This window comes from Epinephelus fuscoguttatus, linkage group LG13 (assembly GCF_011397635.1).
Source record: "Epinephelus fuscoguttatus linkage group LG13, E.fuscoguttatus.final_Chr_v1".
NCBI classification, from domain to species: domain Eukaryota; kingdom Metazoa; phylum Chordata; class Actinopteri; order Perciformes; family Serranidae; genus Epinephelus; species Epinephelus fuscoguttatus.
This window is the reverse complement of record NC_064764.1, coordinates 1,265,727-1,289,075: the sequence shown is the minus strand read 5'-3', so window position 1 is coordinate 1,289,075 and position 23,349 is coordinate 1,265,727. Positions and strand designations below refer to the sequence as shown.

The 23,349-nt window shown below is 43.3% G+C and overlaps 1 protein-coding gene across 1 annotated transcript in view; it reads left to right on the top strand.

Annotated features, from left to right (window-relative positions):
• The first annotated feature begins 19,348 nt into the window (after positions 1 to 19,348).
• tmprss3a (transmembrane serine protease 3a) overlaps positions 19,349 to 23,349 on the top strand; it is a 117,875-nt gene continuing 113,874 nt past the window's right edge. Inside the window, exons 1-2 of the mRNA XM_049595158.1 lie at positions 19,349 to 19,619; positions 23,119 to 23,232. Coding sequence (XP_049451115.1) covers positions 19,349 to 19,619; positions 23,119 to 23,232 — 385 coding nt within the window. The remainder of the gene's footprint in view (positions 19,620 to 23,118; positions 23,233 to 23,349) is intronic.

The following is a 23,349-nucleotide window of genomic DNA, read 5'->3' as shown; positions in this document are numbered from 1 at the left end:
TCTCATACAGCGTTTATCCTATCGACTTCAAACTTGCACAGATTACAGATCAACTCCTTCTAATCAAAAGTTGTGCGTAACTTTTTCATTACTCGTTGCGTTTGGATTTTGTGGCCTCCATAAGGTGAGATGTCAGAAAAACGTCCTGACGATCTTCCAAAGCTGTCCCATAGGAAATGAATGGCAGCAGGGGGGAGAAAGAGACCAATCTTCGGGCTTTTTCTAGCATTTACAGCGTCTCCATACTTTGTGCTACAGACTCCATTCCAACTCTCAAATGTTGCCACAGGTCTCATCTATTCACTCATTTTTCATCTTTTTCATATCTTTTACCGTTTTTGATCGGTGCCTCTCAAAGTACCATGAGCAAAAGTGGAGAAATTCTCACTTTACAATGGGTGTGTATTGAATGGAAAGCTGTGAGATAGAGTGGAGAGGGCTCTAAAAATTAAAACTTTTGTCTTTAACTCGCTGCCATGGCCACAATTTTCACTGTACAGACACAATTTATACCACAAAGCGTAGGAAAATTTGTCCAAGATATGTTGACATGGAATCTCTCACACGTATACATTTTTGCTGAGTGGCTCCAAGCGAAGGAGCGCCCATTTTTTCTCATTCACTCCCATGTAAACTCAGAGGAGAAATTTCTGGAAACAGCTTAGGTGCAACACATTTTAAACTCGCTCCCCTGACCACATTTTTGACTCGAGAAATATAAAGAAGTGGCTGTCTCTCAAAATCACTTTATTTTCTTGCTTGGACCAACGGTTTGGGCATGCGAAGCATTTGTTCGAGGAGTTAAAACCCATTATAAACAGCCTTTGGTGAGCTGCTCTCCTTAGCTGTCTGTGTGTGCCACAGGTGCTGACAAGTCATTAATCGCCATGACAACGGCTGCACACACACAGACACACAGCCACACGGCTCTCTCTGTCTGTCTCACAAGCTTTAAAGGACAGATTACAGCAGCAGAAACTTCATTTGAAACAGCAAATACACATTATTAACCCCTACAGTGCCAAAATGGGCTCTCTAGCGCCACCTAGACGCACTAAAATGGCCACTGCAGCCCGTAGGAATGTCGTATCAAGATCAAACCAAAACTGGTGTGTTTGACTTACAAATCACGCATTGACACCCAGGACCTGATTCCAACAGGAAGTGAGCTATTTGACCTTTCAAAGTAAGATTTCGCCTCAAACGTGGTCTCAAGAAAACACATCTCCTCCTACACCGTTTATTTTATCAGTTTTAAAGATGCACACATGCCAGCTCAACTGCTACTAAACAGATCTTCTGTATAACTTTATCTCTCTCATCATCACATTATTTTCATGATTGGACCAACAGTTTGGGAATGGGAAGAACTTGTTCGAGGAGTTAAATCTCCACTAAAAGAGGTGTCTCTGTGTTCTGTCTGTCTCTCTCTGCTCTTCTGCCAGGTGCGCCTACTTAATTACCATGGCAACCGCTGTCACACACAAACTCACAGAAACATGATGTCTGTGCGTTTCTAGATCTTACATTCAGACATGACAGGAGCAGCATCTCCATTTTAACCCTTTAGGTGCCAGAGTTAATTGAGGAAAATATTCCATTTTCATTTCAACATTTCAAAAGGCTGTGGCTTTAAAGTGGTGACAGATAAAGGCATACTGTAAATGAGAAAACTATTCATCATGACCCAAAGTTTGTGATAGGAGTAAATTAACTCATCTAACTTGCATATTGTGGCATCACCAACAGGCAGCCATATTGGATTTCATAAATCTCAGTCAAAAAACATTTTGAACACATTTACACAGTAGATTTATTTTGTTTTGTGTTGTTTTTGTCATGTCTTCCTCAAAATGAAGGAAGAGGAATCTGATGGGAAGAAATTCGCTCATCTAATTTGCATAATGTGACATCACTTGTACATACCTACAGCTACAGAAAGCATTCAAACATCAAAACGTTCAGCTCTGTAAGGATTTTCTGATGTTTGTGGCAATATGTTTGATATTTCTAAATAATTCACAGTGACGACATAAGCTGGGGGCGGAAATGGGCGCGAGTGCGAGGTCCCGCCAAACGCTGCTTGCAGCTTTAATTATTATTATTCTTTCTTCCGCCGCCTCTTTGAACTGGAATTTGACCCCCTAAACATGCTCAAAAACTCACCAAAATTGGCACGCACATCAGAACCGGTGAAAAATTTTATAAAATGATGACATTAACCCCTAAAGTGCCAAAATGGGCTCTCTAGCGCCACCTAGGCACACAAAAATGGCCGCCACGGCCTGTAGGAACGTCGTAGAAACATGAAACCAAAAGTGGCGTGTTCGTCTCATCAAGACCTAAAAATCACGCGCTGACACCCCGACCTAAATCCAACAGGAAGTGACATATTTGCCCTTTCAAAGTAAGATTTTGCCTTAAAACTGCCGTTCCTAAAACATCATCTTCTCATACAGCGTTTATCCAATCGACTTCAAACTTGCACAGATTACAGATCAACTCCTTCTAATCAAAAGTTGTGCGTAACTTTTTCATTACTCGCTTCGTTTGGATTTTATGGCCTCCATAAGGTGAGATGTCAGAAAACGTCCTGACGATCTTCCAAAGCTGTCCCATAGGAAATGAATGGCAGCAGGGGGGAGAAAGAGACCAATCTTCGGGCTTTTTCTAGCATTTACAGCGTCTCCATACTTTGTGCTACAGACTCCATTCCAACTCTCAAATGTTGCCACAGGTCTCATCTATTCACTCATGTTTTCATCTTTTCCATATCTTTTACCGTTTTGATCTGTGCCTCTCAAAGTACCATGAGCAAAAGTGGAGAAATTCTCAGTTTACAATGGGTGTGTATTGCATGGAATGCTGTGAGCTAGAGTGGAGAGGGCTCTAAAAATCGTCTAAAACTTTTGTCTTTAACTCGCTGCCATGGCCACAATTTTCACTGTACAGACACAATTTATACCACAAAACGTAGGAAAATTTGTCCTGCTCGCAGATATGTTGACATGGAATCTCTCACACGTACACATTTTTGCTGAGTGGCTCCAAAGCGAAGGGAGCGCCGATTTTTTTCTCATTCACTCCCATGTAAACTCAGAGGAGAAATTTCTGGAAACAGCTTAGGTGCAACACATTTTAAACTCGCTCCCCTGACCACATTTTTGACTCGAGAAATATAAAACGCGACACGTCTGCTCACGAGAAGTGGCTGTCTCTCAAAATCACTTTATTTTCTTGCTTGGACCAACGGTTTGGGCATGCGAAGCATTTGTTCGAGGAGTTAAAACCCATTATAAACAGCCTTTGGTGAGCTGCTCTCCTTAGCTGTCTGTGTGTGCCACAGGTGCTGACAAGTCATTAATCGCCATGACAACGGCTGCACACACACACACAGCCACACGGCTCTCTCTGTCTGTCTCACAATCTTTAAAGGACAGATTACAGCAGCAGAAACTTCATTTGAAACAGCAAATACACATTATTAACCCCTACAGTGCCAAAATGGGCTCTCTAGCGCCACCTAGACACACTAAAATGGCCACTACAGCCCGTAGGAATGTCGTATCAAGATCAAACCAAAACTGGTGTGTTTGACTTACAAATCACGCATTGACACCCAGGACCTGATTCCAACAGGAAGTGAGCTATTTGACCTTTCAAAGTAAGATTTCGCCTCAAACGTGGTCTCAAGAAAACACATCTCCTCCTACACTGTTTATTTTATCAGTTTTAAAGATGCACACATGCCACCTCAACTGCTACTAAACAGATCTTCTGTATAACTTTATCTCTCTCATCATCACATTATTTTCATGATTGGACCAACAGTTTGGACCAACATTTACACAGTAGATTTATTTTGTTTTGTGTTGTTTTTGTCGTCTCTTCCTCAAAATAAAGGAAGAGGAATCTGATGGGAAGAAATTCGCTCATCTAATTTGCATATTGTGACATCACTTCTACATACCTACAGCTACAGAAAGCATTCAAACATCAAACCGTTCAGCTCTGTAAGGATTTTCTGATGTTTGTGACAATATGTTTGATGTTTCTAAATAATTCACAGTGACGACATATGCTGGGGGCCGAAACGGGCGTGAGTGTGAGGTCCCGCCAAACGCTGCTTGCAGCTTTAATTTGTGTTTCTTTTTGGAAGTCCCCAGAGGATTGGCTATCTCAAACTCATCAATGTAAAGGCCAAGCACAATCCTTAAGGTCTCAGTCTTAAAAAAAATCATTCCTGCGATAGTGAGTGCCATCTCTGTAAGTGTTGTATCCATCAACGGTGCACTCATGTGTTAATATTTTATCTAGAACATCAGCTCTGGTTAATATTTTTTGTAACATTTTCAGAATTGGCACACAAGAGAGTGATTGTAAGTCTTTTTCAAGCTTGTATTCAACTGGCATGACCGTAGGAAATTCCCTCTGAAAATATGATGCTCTTTTACTGGCTGTGGAGAGTGACTGGCCAGCATCAGTCATTTTCAAGAACAAGTTATTCTCTTTGACAGCATTCACAATCTTTCTCATGACTGAATCATCACTACACCATGTTCATTGAGAATTTGCTGAATGGCATTACGCAAAAGGGGCTCTGAGAGAAGGACAAGCTGATTTAGTTGTTGAATTACCTCCTGTACTGCCATGTCAGATAAATGCAAGACTGCCTGCTTTTTAAGAAAGAGTGAGGCTAAATTATGCTCAAGTTGATGCTGTAAATGATCCAAATTTTCGATTTGAGCTTCTGCCTCAATTTTGTCTTGGTCTGTAGGATCACTGGAAAAATCCTCAACTTCTTGCACATCTTGTGACACGCCTGGATCTGAATCAGGAAGTGTGCTGCGCATGGCAATGTCAGGTTTCAACCGCTTCTGACTGGGAAGCCAATGGTCTTTGCATTTATGAGCATTAAATGTTGAGTAGACATTGCTCTCAAAAATGCAGTTTTCATATGGACACTTCACAGTTTCCTTATTTTTAAGATGTTGGCGCAAATGGGAAAAAAAATGAAAAATCGCCTGGATTACTATTTTTTGAATGAAAAAGTTTCCAAACAGACGAATAAGAGAGGATTAATGACTGATGAGATCTTAAATTTCTAAAGAGTGACACTTTCATCCTGTCCCGGATGGATTTATGGATATTTTCACATGCATCATGTGTGGTAAGTGTGTCTGCGACTTCTCAGTTATTACTTTACTGTCACTGACTGGTTGATAAGTGTGAAACATACGTGCTACATATGCGACCAGTAAGGGACAACAGTAAACTTAAAACATCTCCGCCATGTTAAAGAAAGGGGCCATGGACAACGACAAACTCACTTTTTTTGTTTAATTAAAGTGTAACTGTTGCCAAAATGCAACCTCGGCTTATTTTGTGAATGAACACGAGTCAAGTGTAAAAGTATAATTACGACGAAAAAGCCACTTTTCACCGTAGATTCACCTTAGTTTCGTTTCTGGGTCAAACTCATTTACAATGGAGGTGCACGGGGCAACTTTTCGGTAGCATCAAAATCGCTAACACTAAGAAGACTCGACACAACATGTCGAGATGCGTCTCCACTGGCAGGACTGCTACAGCTACTGCTAATGTGAGTTGTTCAAAAACCTTATCGACCCAGAAACGAAACTACGGTGAATCTACGGTGAAAAGTGGCTTTTTCGTCGTAATTATGCTTTTACACAAAGGTTTGACTCGTGTTCATTCACAAAATAACCCGAGGTTGCATTTTGGCAACAGTTACACTTTAAGAGCTGAGGAATGAATTTCATGCTTGCCGAGCTGAAGAGTGTCCCTAAAAGATCAGCACAGTTGCTTTTTCAACCGTTAATAAGCACGCTGTGTTTGCTGAAACTCCAGTTATCCCCAAATGTTATATCCTTACAGAGTTTTACATCGAGTAACGTTACGTGAAGGGCTGGTTAGCTTTAGCTTTCACATGACTGCAAAGGACCGACTCGCAGCAACAACAAAAATACGCCACTAAATAAACATTAGAATTTCGTCCCAGGCATGGCTAAATCATTAAACATAAAGTTAACTTTCAAACCTGGACTTACGGATAAATTATATGGCAAAGAAAACGACTATAAGTTTGCTACACAGAAAACCAGTGAAACTTACCGTGACACTACCTGCAGCAACCGCCTTGTTGTGGACGGTTTAGCGCTTCATTCAAAGCACGTCGTCAGTGGGCAACTGCGCATGTGTGTTCGACGAGCGCTGCCGAATGATGCCGAGTTTCTGCTGGTTATGCAGATGCTTCTTGCTCACTCATACCTCTAAGTACAGGTTACTTGCAGCTGATGAGTTTGATTACTTGCCTCAGTAGAAAGTTGTCTTTACTAAGTTTAAGTGAGGATAGTCAACAGAGTAAGCTGGAATGAGTTAAGGTCACTTTTTTCAAGTAAGATGTACAATTACATTTCACAGTGTACCCCCTCCCCTATTCAGAGCCGGACAATAACCTTCAGAAACCTTAACTCCCTCACACCTGCAGCTCTCTCAGCCTCTCTCACCTACTGTCTGTCTGCCTCACCTCCCCCACCCTCTGATGACCCTGCTGACCTGGTAAACTATTACAACAGCACACTCTCCTCCTGCTTGGATCAGCTCACCCCCACCAAAACAAAAACTGTCTCATTCACTCACTCTGCCCCCTGGTACACCCCCGCACTCCGTCAAATGAAATCCCGGAAACGACAACTGGAAAGACTCTGCAAGAAAACTGGATTATCTGTTCACCTCCTCACTTACACAGACCATCTACAACAATACAAAGATGCACTCAACGCAGCCCGGACCACCTACTACTCCCACCTCATCCACTCAGGCTCCAACAACCCCAAGGCTCTGTTTTCCACCATAAACTCACTCCTTAAACCCCTGGACAACACTCCCTCATTATTCACAACTGAAAAATGCCAATCATTCCTCTCATACTTCCAAACAAAAATAGACACCATTTACAGTAATCTCAACACCCCTGGACCCCCCCCCCCCTCCCCACCTGCCTCACCACCTGCCACCATCCAGCCCCTGTCACAGTTCTCTCCAATATCTCCAGCCCAGCTAACAACCCTCATGACCGGGATAAAAACCTCCACCTGCACCCTGGAACCCATACCGTCCAAACTCATTAAGGACTGCCTCTCTGCCATCTCCCCGCTCATCACCGACATCATTAACACCTCCCTCAATTCTGGTTCTGTTCCCCAAACCGTCAAACTAGCTGCCATCACACCCATCCTTAAAAAACCTGGTCTCAACACTGATAATCCAAATAACTTCCGCCCTATTTCCAATCTCCCCTTCCTATCTAAAATCCTGGAATGTGCTGTAGCCTCCCAACTCAGGACCCACCTCACCTCCAATAATCTCTTTGAATGCTTCCAATCTGGTTTCCGATCAAAACACAGCACCGAGACAGCCCTCCTCAAAATTACAAACGACCTCCTCCTCTCCTCAGACTCCGGACACCTCAACATCCTCATCCTCCTCGACCTCACAGCAGCCTTTGATACCATCAACCACTCCATCCTGCTCTCCCGACTGAAATCTTCAGCTCACATCACTGGCACAGCACTCACCTGGATCCGCTCCTACCTCACCAACCGACACCAGTTCATCAGCACTAACAACTGCACCTCCACCACTGCTCTTCTGTCCCAAGGCGTCCCCCAGGGATCGGTGCTTGGTCCCCTCCTCTTCATTCTATACATGCTCCCCCTTGGCAAAATCATCCATCTCTACGGACTACAGTTCCACTGCTACGCCGACGACATCCAATTGTACATTTTCACCAAAGCCATCACCAACACCACCCTCTCCACACTCAGTAACTATCTCTCTGAAATCAAAAACTGGATGCAAAGAAACTATCTTCAGCTAAACAGTGACAAATCAGACATTATCATCATTGGTCCCACATCACACACCAAAACCACCCAAAACTTCAGCCTCACCTTCAACAACAGCACTCTGTCCTCATCCCCACACACCCGGAACCTTGGTATCATTTTTGACAGCCAACTTAAGTTTGACCACCATATTAACTACATCACCAGGACCGCCTTCTTTCACCTCAAAAACATTGCCCGTCTCCGCCCCTCACTCACCTACTCTGCTGCCGAAACCCTCATCCATGCTTTTATAACATCCAGACTAGATTACTGCAACAGCATCCTATACAGTTCATCATCGAAAGTCCTCAGTAAACTCCAACACATCCAGAACTCCGCTGCCCACCTGCTCACCCACACCCGCTCCCGAGAACACATCACCCCTGTCCTCCAAAAACTACACTGGCTCCCCATTTCACACCGCATACAATACAAAATCCTCCTACTCACCTACAAATCACTTAACAACCTGGCCCCCACCTACCTCACAGACTTGCTCCACCACTACACCCCCCCTTCCCTCCAATCGTCAGAAGGAAATCTCCTCACCCTACCCCCTTGGACCAAGCACCAAACCTGGGGGGACAGAGCCTTCTCTGTTGCCGCCCCCACCCTCTGGAATTCACTCCCCAAATCCATCAGAGACTGTACAGACCCCCACACCTTCAAATCTCTCCTAAAAACCCACCTTTTTAAATTGGCTTTTAATCTGTAAACTAAATATGTCTAATTTTTTGTTCTATCCTTTCCCATCATATTCTATCTCTCCCTGATCTTTTACATTGTTTCTGTATTCTAATTGTGTTATTATTCTATATTGTTTTGTATTTTAAACTGTTATTATTTTTATGGAAGCGTCTTTGAGCACTTGTAAAAGCGCGTTATAAATAAAATGTATTATTATTATTATTATTATTATTATTATTATCATATCTTATTTAACTTGATCATTCATAAAGATACTGATGTTGAGCTTGTCTATCTGATATGTGTGTTGTGCTTTGTTTTGTTTTGTTCTTGTTTTGTTTGTCGATAAGATTGTGGGTCTTTGTTTTTAGTTGTTTTGTATGTTGTATATACTGTGTTGACATACATTTTAAAATAACATTAACATTAATTAAGAGACAAAATCATTAGTTTATATTGTGAAGAATTGTAAAATGTCACTTTTTATGTGATAGTTCAGACATCATCAGTGACAATGTGTTGTTGAAGTTCACTCAGTGTGATGATGTGTGTGATAGTGTGGGGGCTGGAAAGCTGTTTGGATCGCACGTTCACACATTCAGTAAGAACAAAAAGGTTTGTGGTAATGTTAATGATGTGTGGGGGCTACCTCACCCTCAAAGATAAACAGCACCACTTTATCTCACGTGCGCTCTTTTTTAGTTATTAAGTTACAGGAAACTTTATCAACTTTGTGAAAGCTGCCTGTGACAAATTCTTACTAATTCAGAATTTGCTATAAACACATTTAACACTGGGGCGCCAGTGGCTTAGTGGTGGAGCGGGCGCCCCGTGTGCAGGGCTGTTGCTGCGGCGGCCCGGGTTCGGCTCCAGCCTGTGGCCCTTTGCTGCATGTCACTCACTCTCTCTCTCTTCCCCCTTCATGCTTGTCTGTCCTATACATTAAAGGCTAAAAAAGCTAAGCCAAAAAATATCTTAAAAAAAAAAAAAACACATTTAACACTAGAACCGCCAACATTCCAATACCCCCAGGGACCTGGTTCGGTCCCGGGTGCAGGAGCCTCACTGTGCAGAGCTTGTATGTTCTCCCCATGGCAGCGTGGGTTTTCTCCGGGTACTCCGGCTTCTTCCCACCGTCCAAAGACATGCAGGTTGGGCAGGGGCGCAACTACCTACTTTCTGAGGGGTATGCAGACATATTACAGATGCCCCCCAACCGGATTTTGTTCATAATGCTTACCTGTGTAAATCTTATTGATTGATGGACTTATAAAATATAAGACTATTAGTACAGACTTTTATTTTAAGTTACATAGTACAGCAGGTGATCAGCTCAATCAAAAACAAAAAATAATGCATAATAATGTAATAACATGTAACAGCAGCGGCACCCAGTGCTCAATATATTCTCTGTAGTGGAAATATGAAATTATGACATCTGAACAACAGTTTGTTCTCTATGTAACAATGTTACCACTAAATTGTTACACGTCGTGCCTTTGCACTCGCCCATTTGTCAAGAATGGCATCAAATGAAATAGACCGTGCCACACTGTTTTCAATAGAGATCACTGCTAACTGGGTCAAGCGATCATTGCTCATACACGAACTGTATATGAGCTGAACTGATATAACGTTGTAGTGTTATATCCGAGTGAAGACATTTAAACTCAAGTGTATCACTCCCAAGTTCTATAACTTATCTGTTTTATGATTCACCATCTAGTTAAAAACCCTCAGAGGTCTAAGCCCTTTTTTCTCCCTTTAGGTCCGCCTGCCATCTAAATGCACAAATAAGAATCTACACATTATTTACTTGATCTACACTCTTCTATTCTTACTTCAGGTGCCTCAGTAGTTCAGTGAATAGAGTAAATCCACAGATCACGATAAAAAACGTTCAGTATTATGACGGATTTAAAGGCCAAGACTCCAAAAAGTCACTGAACTTCAAGGCTGGATTACAAAGCATCTGAAAGGGCTACAATCATGTCGGACCCCTCTTTGAAACGGCACAGTCGTCAACTTTCCGGATCTTTTTGCCGTAAGTCTCTATCACACACCACTGCCGAGTTATAATCCAATTAGTAAATAGAGTGTTTGGACGACATCCAAGACTTCCGATTACTGTCTGAACAACAAAATAACCACAAACAAGCTCCTTTATTTTTCTTGCCATGATCTTTTATATTGTAAATACTGATCAGTACACAGTTGCAAGACAACTGTAACCTGTCCTTTTACTAGTAGTAGCTTTAGTGAAGGAGCGGAGGGGCGCCTAATCAATGACGTGCCTTTGTTATTGATCATATCATTTACACATGCACAAACAGCTGTTAAATACAGAAAATGCCAACTGGAAATAATTTTCCCCTCATCGCTTTGGCACCCCCTCTAGCGCGGCGCCCCTATGCGCCGCATATAGTGCATACCCACTTTTTGCACCACTGAGGTTGGGGATAGGTTAATTGGTGACTCTAAATTGGCCGTAAGTGTGAATGGTGGTCTGTCTCTATGTGTTAGCCCTGCAATAGTCTGGCTACCTGTCCAGGGTGTACCCTGCCTCTCGCCCAATGTCATCTGGGATAGGCTCCAGCCCCCCCGCAACCCTCAAGAGGATCACCAGCTAGAAAATGGATGGATGGATAATTAGTAGACGTGTTTTGTGAGAGTGGGGGCTGCTGTGATTGTAAAGGTGAAGTGGGGGCTGAGCCTCTGCCACCGGAGGCGTGGGCCTTTTTCTGAATGCCAGCTCTGGCTCTTCATCTTCAGATGACCCCTCCTCGCCAGGTGAAAAGGACAGATCATCGGTTTCTCCCTCATCCAGTTCTTCGTCTCTCATTTCCACTGATGTGTCTCCCCCATCCGTCTTCCCTCAATCACCTCTCCCCCATCTGATTCTCCGTCACTTATGTCCTGAAGCATCGTCAGAGCTTGTTCTACACTCATCCCTTTTCTCCAGTTCATAATTAGGCTACACAATCCAAATCCCTCTCTTTTCCTCTTTTCTGTCTGTCTTTCTTTCTGTCTATCTGTCTGTCTGTCTGTCTGTCTGTCAAAACTAGCTTGCATTTCGCAGAGAGTTTTATTGTGACAAAGTTACAAGCATTTGGAAGTGGCAGGGTGGTAAAAATGACCCCTTGGCGGTTCTAGTTTTAATAAATAGTAATAGACATTTTATCACAAATTCCTCTTGCATCAGATCTTGTGAAATATGGCTTCCATGAATCTGTTTAGACAGACAGCGCCAGATCAGTGAGGTGAAGCCATGCTGTGTGCGGCAGAGCGTTGTACAGTCCAAACGTTGAAATTATATTTAAAAAAGAAAAGATCTATGTAATCATGTCCAATATTCACAAGCTGTTTATATCTAACTAAAGATTCTGCTTCAGTCCTTATTTGTTGGCATGTAGTCTTTGAAAAACATTTCCTCATCTTTCGCACATTCTGTAAACTGAGTGCGTTATTGTAAAATATACATATATATATATATATATATACATATATATAGATATAGATATTTATTGCTATATTTTTTACTATATGACATATTATCATTACCACTGCAGATAAACTAGCCATAGCCATCGCAACAGTAAAAAGAGGCACAGTAAACCGCTTCAGCTTCCACACTCACTGCTCCTCCTGGTGGATAGACAGACCCTTGCAACCGGTTTCTACAAATTAAACTTAGGGGCGTTACCAGTCGGCCCCGTATGTGCTACGTCAACGCAGGGGATCTCATTAGAGCTACGAGCCTGGCCAGGTGACGACAGGGACCTGTCACGGATCAGTCAGGGCTCTACCACGGGCCAAACGGAAATTTGAAGTGGCTGCATCTGTAAGTCCAAGATAACATATATTATGGGGTTGCTTAATGGGAATGCATTAGCTTGGGCTACAGATGTATGGAAGGGTCATCCTGCAGTTAGTTCCTCATATGCTAACTTTGAGATGAAAATAAGTTTTTGATCATCCAGTCTGGGACAAAGATGATGCCAGACATCTTCTTCATATTCGTCAGGGTACCCGTGGTGTAGCGGAATATTCTGTTGAGTTCAGGACCATTGCTGCAGATTCTGGCTCTAATGATTCTCTCCAGGATTTTTTAAAAAAATGGTTTTAATGATGTAATTAAGGATGACTTAGCAGCAATGGACGACAGAAATAGCCTTGACTCCCTCATCTCCTCGTCCATCAAAATAGATAATTGCCTACGAGAGCATCGCAGGGAGAGAGCTCACCGACCACAATCCTGCTCCATTCCTTATCATCCTTCTCCCCCTATCACAAGGACAGACCCCAATAATCCTCCTGCAAGTGCTTCTGCTGCCATTTCCTTGCCTTATGCTTCCTCCAGCCAAAAGGGGGAGCTCACCAGTAGCAGGACTGGTGAGTCAAACCTCCTTTTCCTTCCCACGTATGTAGTTCCAAGGCACACTGTGTCATTCACCAAACTTGTCCTCTGCTTCTCATTCTTTTATTCTTTTCTTATTTCAGGAAACCACCATGTGCAAATTCAGTTTCACTTCATCTTGTCTCATCCCCTCTTGCTCTGATAATTCTTGGACGGCCTTGGCTGAGACTGCACAATCCCCACATCGACTGGGCAGCAAGAAAGGTAGTGAGCTGGAGTTCCATCTGTCATTCGACATGCCTGCATGCCTGCTCTTCCCCCGGTGGGCACTGATACTCCATCTTCATCCAAACCAGAAACTCTTGATCTTTCCAACATTTCCCCTGAATATCATGACGGTAGTGAAGTCCTCAGTAAACAGCATGCCCTATCCCTACCACCTCACCACCCATACTATTGTGGAATCAACCTACTCCCAGGAGCACCTCTTCATACCAGTCCTTTGTACAACCTGTCCTGTCCAGAGAGAGAATCCATGGAGAAGTACATCAAGGAATCCCTTGCAGAAGGTATTATTCACCTAGCTTCCTCCACTGCTGGTTCTTTTTTTTGTGTCAAAGAAGGATCACACACTCCGTCCTTGTATTGATTATTGTGGCTTTAACAACATAACAATCAAGAACAAGTATCCTCTGCCTCTGAAAAGTTCAGCTTTTGAGTCCCTGCATGGTGCCACAGTCTACACCAAACCGGACCTGAGAAACGCCTACCATCTGGTTCGGATACATGGAGGAGCACATTCAACACATCTGCCTGGTTTTGCCACATCTTCTGGAGAATAAGCTGTACGTCAAGGCTCAGAAATGTGAGTTTCATGTCGATTCAGCAAGCTTTCTGGGGTACATCATTAAAGGTGGGGATGTGAGGACTGATCTTGACAAGATTCGGGCAGTGGCAGCATGGCCAACATGCACTTCAATAAAGTAGCTTCAATGGTTCCTGCGCTTTTATTTCTACCGACGCTTCATTAGAGACTACAGTTGAATAGCTGCACCCCTGACCAAGCTCACCTCCTCTGCAGTTCCCTTTTCCTTGACCCCTGAGGCAGAGCAGGCTTTCACTGAACTCAAGAGGCACTTCACCTCTGCACCTGTTCTTGTTCAGCCCGACCCCTCACGTCAGTTCATTGTGGAAGTGGATGCTTCAGGTACCAGGGTCGGAGCTGTGCTCTCCTAGCACTCTGCGTCAGATCAGAAGCTCCACCCTTGTGCTTTTTTTTTTCTCGTCATCTGTCCCTTGCTGAACGCAACTATGACATTGGGAATTGTGAGTTGCTCTCAGTAAAGCTGGCATTGGAAGAATGGAGACATTGGCTGGAAGTTGCAGAGCATCCCTTCATTGTTTGGACTGATCATAAGAATCTTGCTTACATTCAAACAGCCAAACTCCTGACCTCACGCCAAGCTCATTGGGCATTGTTCTTTGATCGCTTCCGATTTACACTCGCCTATCACTCTGGTACAAGAAATATTAAACCAGATGCTCTCTCTCACCAGTATGTCTGTAAGGAAACCTCTGCAGCACCTGACACCATCCTCCCTTCCTCCTGGGAGATTGAGTCTCTTGTCATAAAGTCACAGCGTGTTGTGTCTCGTCAAGTATGTTAATTTTATTCATGTTCATGTTTAGTGTTTCATATTTTATGTCATGCCTTAGTTTAGTTGCATGTTTAGTCCTTTGTTGTCATGAGCACTTGTCATGAGCACTTTATATTTAGTTAAAGTCACTCATGTCCATTCTCGTCGTGCACTTCCTGTTTTATTTTGTACTCACCTTTTCCCTCTCGTTTCAGACCCTGACTTCCTCCCTTTGTGTGATTTTCCCGCCATTGTGATTGTCTACCCCGCCCCTGATTGGTTTCACCTGTGTTCCCCTACCTCATGTATAAATAGTCCTTGTCTTCCTTTGTCTTGTTGCCAGTTTGTCTTGTTCAGTCTGTGTGATGCCAGGTTTTCATGTTATCAGGTTTGATTCTAAGTTGTGATATTTTTTGATCCTCATTGTGAGTGTTTTGTTTTGAACTTTGTATATCCTCTTTGAGAGTGCCTTTTGTTTAAATTGATTTTGCCAAGTAAAATACTTTTGTTAAACCTACTGCGAGTCGTGCATTTGAGTCCACCAGTTTCGTGTCTGAGGTCGTTACACAGCGCACCCAACCTCATCCAGGTAACGGTCCCCCAACCGTGTTTTTGTGCCAGATTCTGTCCACTCCCAGGTTCTCCAGTGGGTGCACTCGTCTCGCTTCACCTGCCATCCTGGAACTGGCTACACTCTCTCTCTCTCTCCTGAAGATGCTGATACTTGTGCCTTTGTTTCCGCCTGCACTGTGTGTGCTCATGGAAAGTCCAACCATCGCTCTCCAGCTGGTCTGGTCTGCCCTCTGCCTATACCTGGCTGTCCGTGGTCCCATATTGCTCTTGATTTTGTCACCGGATTACCCCCATCCCAAGGTAACTAAACCATTCCCACAATAGTTGACCATTTCTCCAAAGCTGCGCATTTTGTTCATCTGCCTAAACTCCCCACCGCCCTTGAGACAACAGAGTTGCTCATCCATCGTGTGTCCATTTCCACGGCATCCCTTTCAGACAGAGGTCCACAGTTCATCTCTCAGGTATAGAAATTATGTTGTCAAGCTCTTGGAGCATCAGTTAGTCTCTCCTCTGGTTTCCATCCCCAGACAAATGGTCAAACTGAGCATGCTAATCAGGATCTGGAAGCTGCCCTTCACTGTGTGGTTGAGCTCTTCCTGGAGCTCACACCTTCCCAGGGGTATAGTAAGCCCACAACTTACTGACCTGCGCTGCAACCAGTATGTCCCCTTTGAGAGTATATTGGGCTATCAACCCCCTCTGTTCCCAGCTCAGGAAGAGGAGGTCTCTGATGTCAGTGCAGGCTCATCTCCGGCAATGCTGCAGGATCTGGAAGGTCACCGTGCTGCTCTGCCCCACATGGCCAACCACAACCAGCGCCTTGCAGACCGCCATAGGATCCCAGCTCCCACCTATCAGCCAGGTTAGAAAGTTTGGTTATCCTCTAAAGACACTCGACTAAAGACTGGTTCCAAGAAACTCTCACCATGCTTCATTGGCCCTTATAAGATCAAAACTGTTACCAATTCATCTGTCGTTAAACTGAAGTTGCCCACATCCATGAGGATTCATCCCACCTTTCATGTGTCTCAGTTGAAACCAGTCTCTCTCAGTCCAGAAGTCCCGATCCTCCTCCGCCCACCCAGATCATGGATGATCATACAGCCCTCACCATCCAGCAGCTGCTATCTATTTGCCGTCGTGGCTGGGGATATCACTACGTCGTTGATTAGGAGGGATATGGTCCTGAGAAACGTTGCTGGATCCCTCGGCGTGTCATCCTTGATCCTGCTCTCATCAGGGACTTCCATCCTGACAGTCCTGGGGGTTAGCCTGGAGGCTCCCATTAAGGCGGGGTATGGTCACAGCCCTGGCTGTGCCATTATTTTCCCTGTGCTTTTCCTTGTCCTCTGTTTCCCCTCCCCTTGTCTGTCTCTGTGTCTGTGCTGTGGGCATGGCAACTCCCTCACTCTCCTGCATTCCTTCATTCATTCAACTCACCTGCTCTCTGCTGCCCACCTGACAACCATCCAGTAATCAACCCTGCAGTATAAAACACCGGCTCTCCTCTCCAGTCTTTTCCAGATCGTTGAGTCCACCACTGTGGTATAGTCACACTTCAGGCTGTTGAATTGTGAATTCAACCCAGACTTTTGCTTGTGTACATTTTTTTTGTCGATACTTACCTTGTATTTTCCTGTGTCATAGGATCATCGCCTACCTGCCCGTCTGTTTGTTCTTCTGCCACACTCCCAGCCAGCCAAACCCCTCCATCCTCAGCCTCAAAACCCCTAGATTTCTCCCCATTGCCACATTCATTATCCTGGCAATAATAAAATCCCCTTTTTACACTATCTTCCTGTGTCTGTTCTGCATTTGGGTTCACCTGGTTGATTGTAACACTTTAATTTTATATAAAATGATGTTATCACAGGAGAAACTGTGATACATTGGTACATTGTACATATTGTAGATTACAAACATAAGGGTGAAGATGATTATAAAATGCATTTTAGTAGAATGGTTACAGTAAACATGGCAGCTAAGACATCTGAATGTAATAGTAATTTTTATGTATTTGTTTCTGTATAATACAGAAATCTGTCATCTCAGTCTGCTGTGGTAAAATTGATGAATTCACAGGTTAAAACCTGTGTGGTTTTAACAGGGAATGTGTTAGTAGCCAAATTTATAATAACTTTGGTATTATCACCCAACACAAGCTACATAAGTCTGATCTTAGATAAGCCTGCTTAGATAAAAAAGGAAGTATGCTTTACACCAATGCATATAACAGCTGAGTGCTACTGTTGGTGTTTCCACGTATGTAGTAATTGCTTAACCACAGCATGTTTTCAGCAGCTCATGTAGCCTCAGGAAGTGAAATCCAGTTAAGGTAAGGGGTGTGACATTTCTAATACACGCTCTAAGTGTTGCACCAATCACAATAGACTGAGCAAGCTGACTAATCACAGCAGACTGGGCTGCTGGGGAGGCAGGACATAAGCCCAAAGAGTGTTTCAGACAGGAGCTGCAGAAATGGGCAGTATAAAAAATGAATGTGTTTTTTTTTTAACATTAAGGCACATCTATTCCACTAGACCCCAATATTTAAATTTGATCCCAAACATGAGCATAATAGGTCTTTAAGCAAACACAGTTTTTATTAAACTTGCCCAAATATAAGTTCAGGAAACCTTGTCCTATAAAATGAGTACTATCTGCATTACTCTGTCTGAACTGACCCTTTAAAATAGGCTATATATACTACAGAACCTGTGTCTGGGTCTCATTGCAGAAAGCAGCTAGACAATGAAGCCCCTAGACAGTGTTCAGCCAGTGACCAGCAGCTTCCCTCCTTCCACACAGACTCCAGGACAGTTTGGGGACACACGAGTATGTAATCCTACCCACAGAGTGGGAGGTGTAGGGTCACCCGATCCCCATTCCAAGTGGTAGCACTCATCTGCTCAGGTGTCTCTTTGTAACAAAGTGTAGGCACGACAGGAGGACAGCCATTAGGACAGAAAGCCAGTGAAGAAAAAAGAGCAAGTAAAAGGGAGAGGGATATAGGGAGTTGGAGGGATATGGTCTTAGACAAAGCTCAGCTGAGTGTGGACAATGGCACAATGACTAAAAGCTTTGTGGAGATCAGTACGTTGGACATATCTTGTTCAATCCCAGGAATACAACTAAACCAGTCTTTTGCATAAGGATTCCTGGTTGTTTTCTCTATGTACATCCTCTCCATTTATTCCACCATCTCTTTTTTTGCAGATCCCGCCGCCAGCACTGCTACTGCTGACACATCAACACCCCCAACAGTAAGTGGATAAATATAGTCAGTGAAATTAGTGCTGAGGCAATCAGCATTGCCCCTGCACTGTTACTTGGGCTCTTGTTTTCGCTTCAAGGACCCATTACAACTGGTGACAATTAATACGGGACAAATATTACATCTCAGTAATGTAGCTAAGACGTCAGTGAACAGTGAGGGTAGCAGCAGAGGTAAGAAGATACAGCGTTGCTGTGATAGATAGAGTGTTGGGGGGGCAGACTTGTGAATGGATGTGTGTGTGTGTGTGTGTGTGTGTGTGTGTGTGTGTGTGTGTGTGTGTGTCCCTCCAGGAGGGGCCTACTTGATGGCACTCAGAGCTTCTTTTAGAACAGAAACATATTCTTTAGTCCAGAGAACAGTCTTGATATCGCTTTGTCTGTTTTTTAATGTGTGACTGTTTGGAGGTCCACAATAGAAAATAGGTAAAATAAATGTCATACACATTGGTTAAACTCTGGTTAGATTCTCTGGGGCTGCAATTCTGTCAAGATATGTGAAGCGTCATTTCAAACTTAAGTGTCTCTATTCAAGCTAACATTCAGCATTGTACGAACAAATCTGCAAGCTTTCCTGGTTTTTCTGTCTACATTCCATTGCACTCTGATATTTTAGTTTGCACTGCTGACAATTCTTGAAAGGACCAGAGCGCAGCAGTGACCATACTGAACCCTTCAACATCACCCTTATTACTGGATTAAACCCAGGTACTGCTGGTTTACTGTAATGCAGAGCTGTAAGTACAGACTGGCCTTACAGCCACATCATCAGCCCAAACATCTCCTTTGCCAAGATGTTCTAAAGACATCTTGAAATCTTGGATAAAGTCTTCAGACTTGTGTCTCAGCTGTCACTAACGACTCAGTAGATGCCTTAATTAAAGAAATCCCCAGCTGTTAGAGTCATGTGGGTCATTTCCCTCTCCACTGCCCCCTTTCAGGAGCTTAAGACGGAGGTACCTGGACAACTGGACCCCTCCAGGATAGAGGTGGTTTCAGTAACAGAGGAAGACCTCCCCACTGTTGAGACCCCCAACACACTAAACGTCAGCCCCCTGGGTAGTTTTGCTGCTGACCCTGAATCAGGGGGCCATCCTGCCAAACTTGAAGAGCCCCAGCCTCCAGCTGCACCTAGCCTGACCATGCCAATCACCAAGGTGCAGCCGTTTATCCACGGTGAGACCCTGTGATGTTATTAATGGATATGAAGATGAGTGCACACAGGGAGCGTTACAGTGGGCTTTGCTTGAAATGTGAGGTGATGTGACTGACTCACTGTGTTACAAGGATAATAGTGCTACAGCCCACATTAAATTATGTGTACTAGTCTTTAGCTCTTAGTTCCTTAATCCTCTTCACTTTCCTACTGGAACACTGGAGTCAGAATTGGGTGTGAGGAGAGAAAGTAAATGGTAAATGGACCTGCATTTGTATAGCGCCTTTCTAGTCATCCGACCAAGCAAAGCCTTTTTACACTACAAGTCACATTTACCCATTCACACGTACACATTCATAAACTGGTGGCCAAGGCTACCATACAAGGTGCCACCTGCTACTCAGTTTTTAACACACACGCACACGCACACGCACACACACACACACACATACACACACCGATGGAAGCATCATCAGAAGCAATTTGGTGTTCAGTATTTTGCTCAATCTACATCATGACGTTATACTAAATGTTGCATGACTTTCATGGTTTTTGCATTTATTTGAATGACCAGGATCATGTATATTTAATACTTAGTTATTACCAATATTTTACACTCATTTTTAGGATATTTTCCACTACAACAGACAGCAGACTTGAACACTAGCATACTGTATGTCCAAACACCCACAGCAACTACACAGTCAACAACACACAACACATAGTGATCCAGTGTTCTAACAGAGATGTTTTAGGTTACATTTACACTACACACATTTACAGCTCTGGAATCATACTGGTTAGGTAAGAACACTATGAACTCTGATGGTACCAAACAACTACATGAGAGCATTTTGTCATCTTTTGAGTTGAAGGTTTATTAGATTATAAGGCTGGTGTTATCTTCTAGTTTTCTCTTTGGAAAATGGAAAGCTCCAAACTAATAATTAATGTATCTACTAACAAGTACTGTGTGTGTCTAAAAGCCTGATAGATCTTCTTCCTCTGTGCCACAGAGCACTAGTGTTGTCCAAATCTATTAAATCACATCAGTGAGCCACATTGTTGTTGCACTGGGTGACATGTTCCTTCGTTACCATGAACACACCCACTGGAGTTTATTTTGTCTTTATCCCACATATACTGCCCTGCTACCACAAATACTCAATAAGGCCCCAGTGACAAAGAAAGTCTTTTGCAGGTTGCAAAACGTGAGGAGCATTGCACTGCTTTTTTTTTTTTTTTTTTAATTGAATGCCTCTAGTAAAAAACGCCTGCTGCACCTATTTATTGTTGCCAAGCAAACAACTCATCATCTCTTCACCCTAACCTTCCTGTGTAATTAATTTTGGCTTGCTAATACTACCCACTTATTTTCACAGTAAGTAGTAGCTAGTTCCTAAAATTGACAGGCAGAGGGTACTTGCTGTTGCTCTGGTTGAGGGTGAGAGGCTGTCAGTAAATAGTTTGTTGGGCACAGGGAAATGGACATCTGTGTGGTTACATGAGAGATCGTGGGAACTGCAGTTTGTTAAGTCGTATAGCTCTGGATCCATCGACTGCTTACACCAGTTTCTCCTCTATGGATTACCAACTGTCACTGTATTTCTGTTGTTGTGACAACCACAGGAGGCTTGCCGGAGCACTCCGGCAAAAATGGCAGGTGCCAAGAGTGCAGAAACATGAGGCACGTCGCAATGCAAAAATAGCGATCAGAAAGTTTAATTCTCATTAAAAACAAATTGGAAAAATCTGCCTCCAGCTGCTGAAATGCTTTCTGTGTGATCGAAGCCTAGATCATCAAATATGGATTAATCTGCTACTGAAAGTAGTCTATGACAAATGTACTATTTCCACCTGTTTTTCATAACATTTGAAAAACAAACTACAGTGACTAGCTGTTTTAGGACATTTGTGAGTCTGTTTTAGAAAATCAAGCTATATATTTGTAAGGTGTTCTTAAAGCCTCAGTGTGTAAAAATGGTGAGTAACAGTGACATCAGCGGTCAAATTCTAGATTGCAGCACTCACTCGCGCTCACTCACTCACCCCTCCCGTCGGGTAAGTGACGGTGGCCTCGTAGGACAAAAAGCCTTGCGCGGACAGCAGAGTTTTTCGAGTTTTTCAGGAGTATCTAACGACGAGGTGAATATTTATTTAGGAATCTAAACCATGTCACAATATGTTATAGCTCACCAGTGAGATATAGGTTATCTGTGAGATATATGTTAGGAGTGTTTTATTTCTAACTGTTTCGGTAACACCAGCATTAGCACAGTAATGCTAAAATAACACGTTTTATGTGATAGTCACGGCACAGTGTGGCAAATATAGTTTGGTAGGATTATAATATATGCATTTCCAGAGTGTTCTTCCACAGGACACAGGGAGATTAGGAAGGTGGGAGAGGGAGAAGAGGAAGACCAGGGAGAGGAAGGCGGCGAGGGGGTAACATTAGAGGCGGTGCAGGAACGGCCAGGCGAAGAGGTGTGTCTCGGCTACCCAGAGGAAAGAGATGGAGGAGAGGGTGGCAGCCTTCGCAGCAGCGTGAGAGGAATCAACAGATTGGGCTGTAGGCTAGACTAACCATTTAGCTGTAGCTCTGGGATAACGTTAGCCAAGGCTAGGATAACGTTAGCACGTAAACATAGCCGTCACTTGAACTTAGACGAGAGGGAAAGTAGTTGCAAACATGAAGCCAAAATGATTTTAAAATATCAGATTGAATTACCTGTCTAGCAGAAAGCAGGCAACCTCCGCATCCCTTGTGAAATCCTCCTCCTTCAGTAGTTCTTTGCACCTGGAATAAACAATGCTGATATTCACTCGCGTTTTGTCTCGTCCTCGCTTATCTGATCTTTTTCTTTTATTTGGTGGCGTGGTTTCCCTCTTACGGGGCAAAACATATGTGTGGTCCTCCATTTAAAGTGCGACAGAATCATAAAGGTACAAAGCAGGTTCACGCAGAAGCGCCCCGGATTGATCTTCACCTTAACCATCTCCAGTGACGGCAAGTTCTAGGTAAACGCGAAAGTCCCTTTCGGACACTGTATTCAAATATGGCAACGCAAGAGGGCAGCCTCCAGCAGACCGTGCCCTGCCTGTGTACATATAGAGAAATCATTCTAAGCCTATGAGAATGCTTCCATTTGTATGTGAATTGCATTACACTTTAGTAAATATATATATATACATATATATATATATATATATATGAAAGCAATAGTTGATATTTGCTAATAAACAACCACATAAATTACACATTGTAACTCAGCAGCATGAATGGCCTTGGAGTGCCACTAAGGGTCAAATAATGATACAAGTAATGAAACTTGGCAAAAATGGTGTTTCAAACTTGGTGAAAATGGTGTTTCATAAGGTGCGCAATGCTGTAGCTAAATGATAGAAATGTCTTTTCTCTGAAGTTAAACTATCTCCTCCTGATGTTTAATGGTTGGCGGCTCATATAGTATAATATTTAAACAGTGTAGATGTTCATGAACTATTTTGTGTCAATAGAGGATGACTTGGAGAAAAGCTGGAAAGACAGACTGCTGGCACACCGCTCTGAGCTGCTAATTGCTTCATGTCTCATCATGGTGGTCACTCTCGCTCTAGGCATCGGCCTCGGAGGTAAGGAGCTCAGCACTGTGTGCACTTCCATTTGGTTATAATAGAGCCACTGTAGCATGGACTGCCTTTGCTCCATCAATATTTGATGTGGTCCTTACCTGTTATACAATTTAGGTC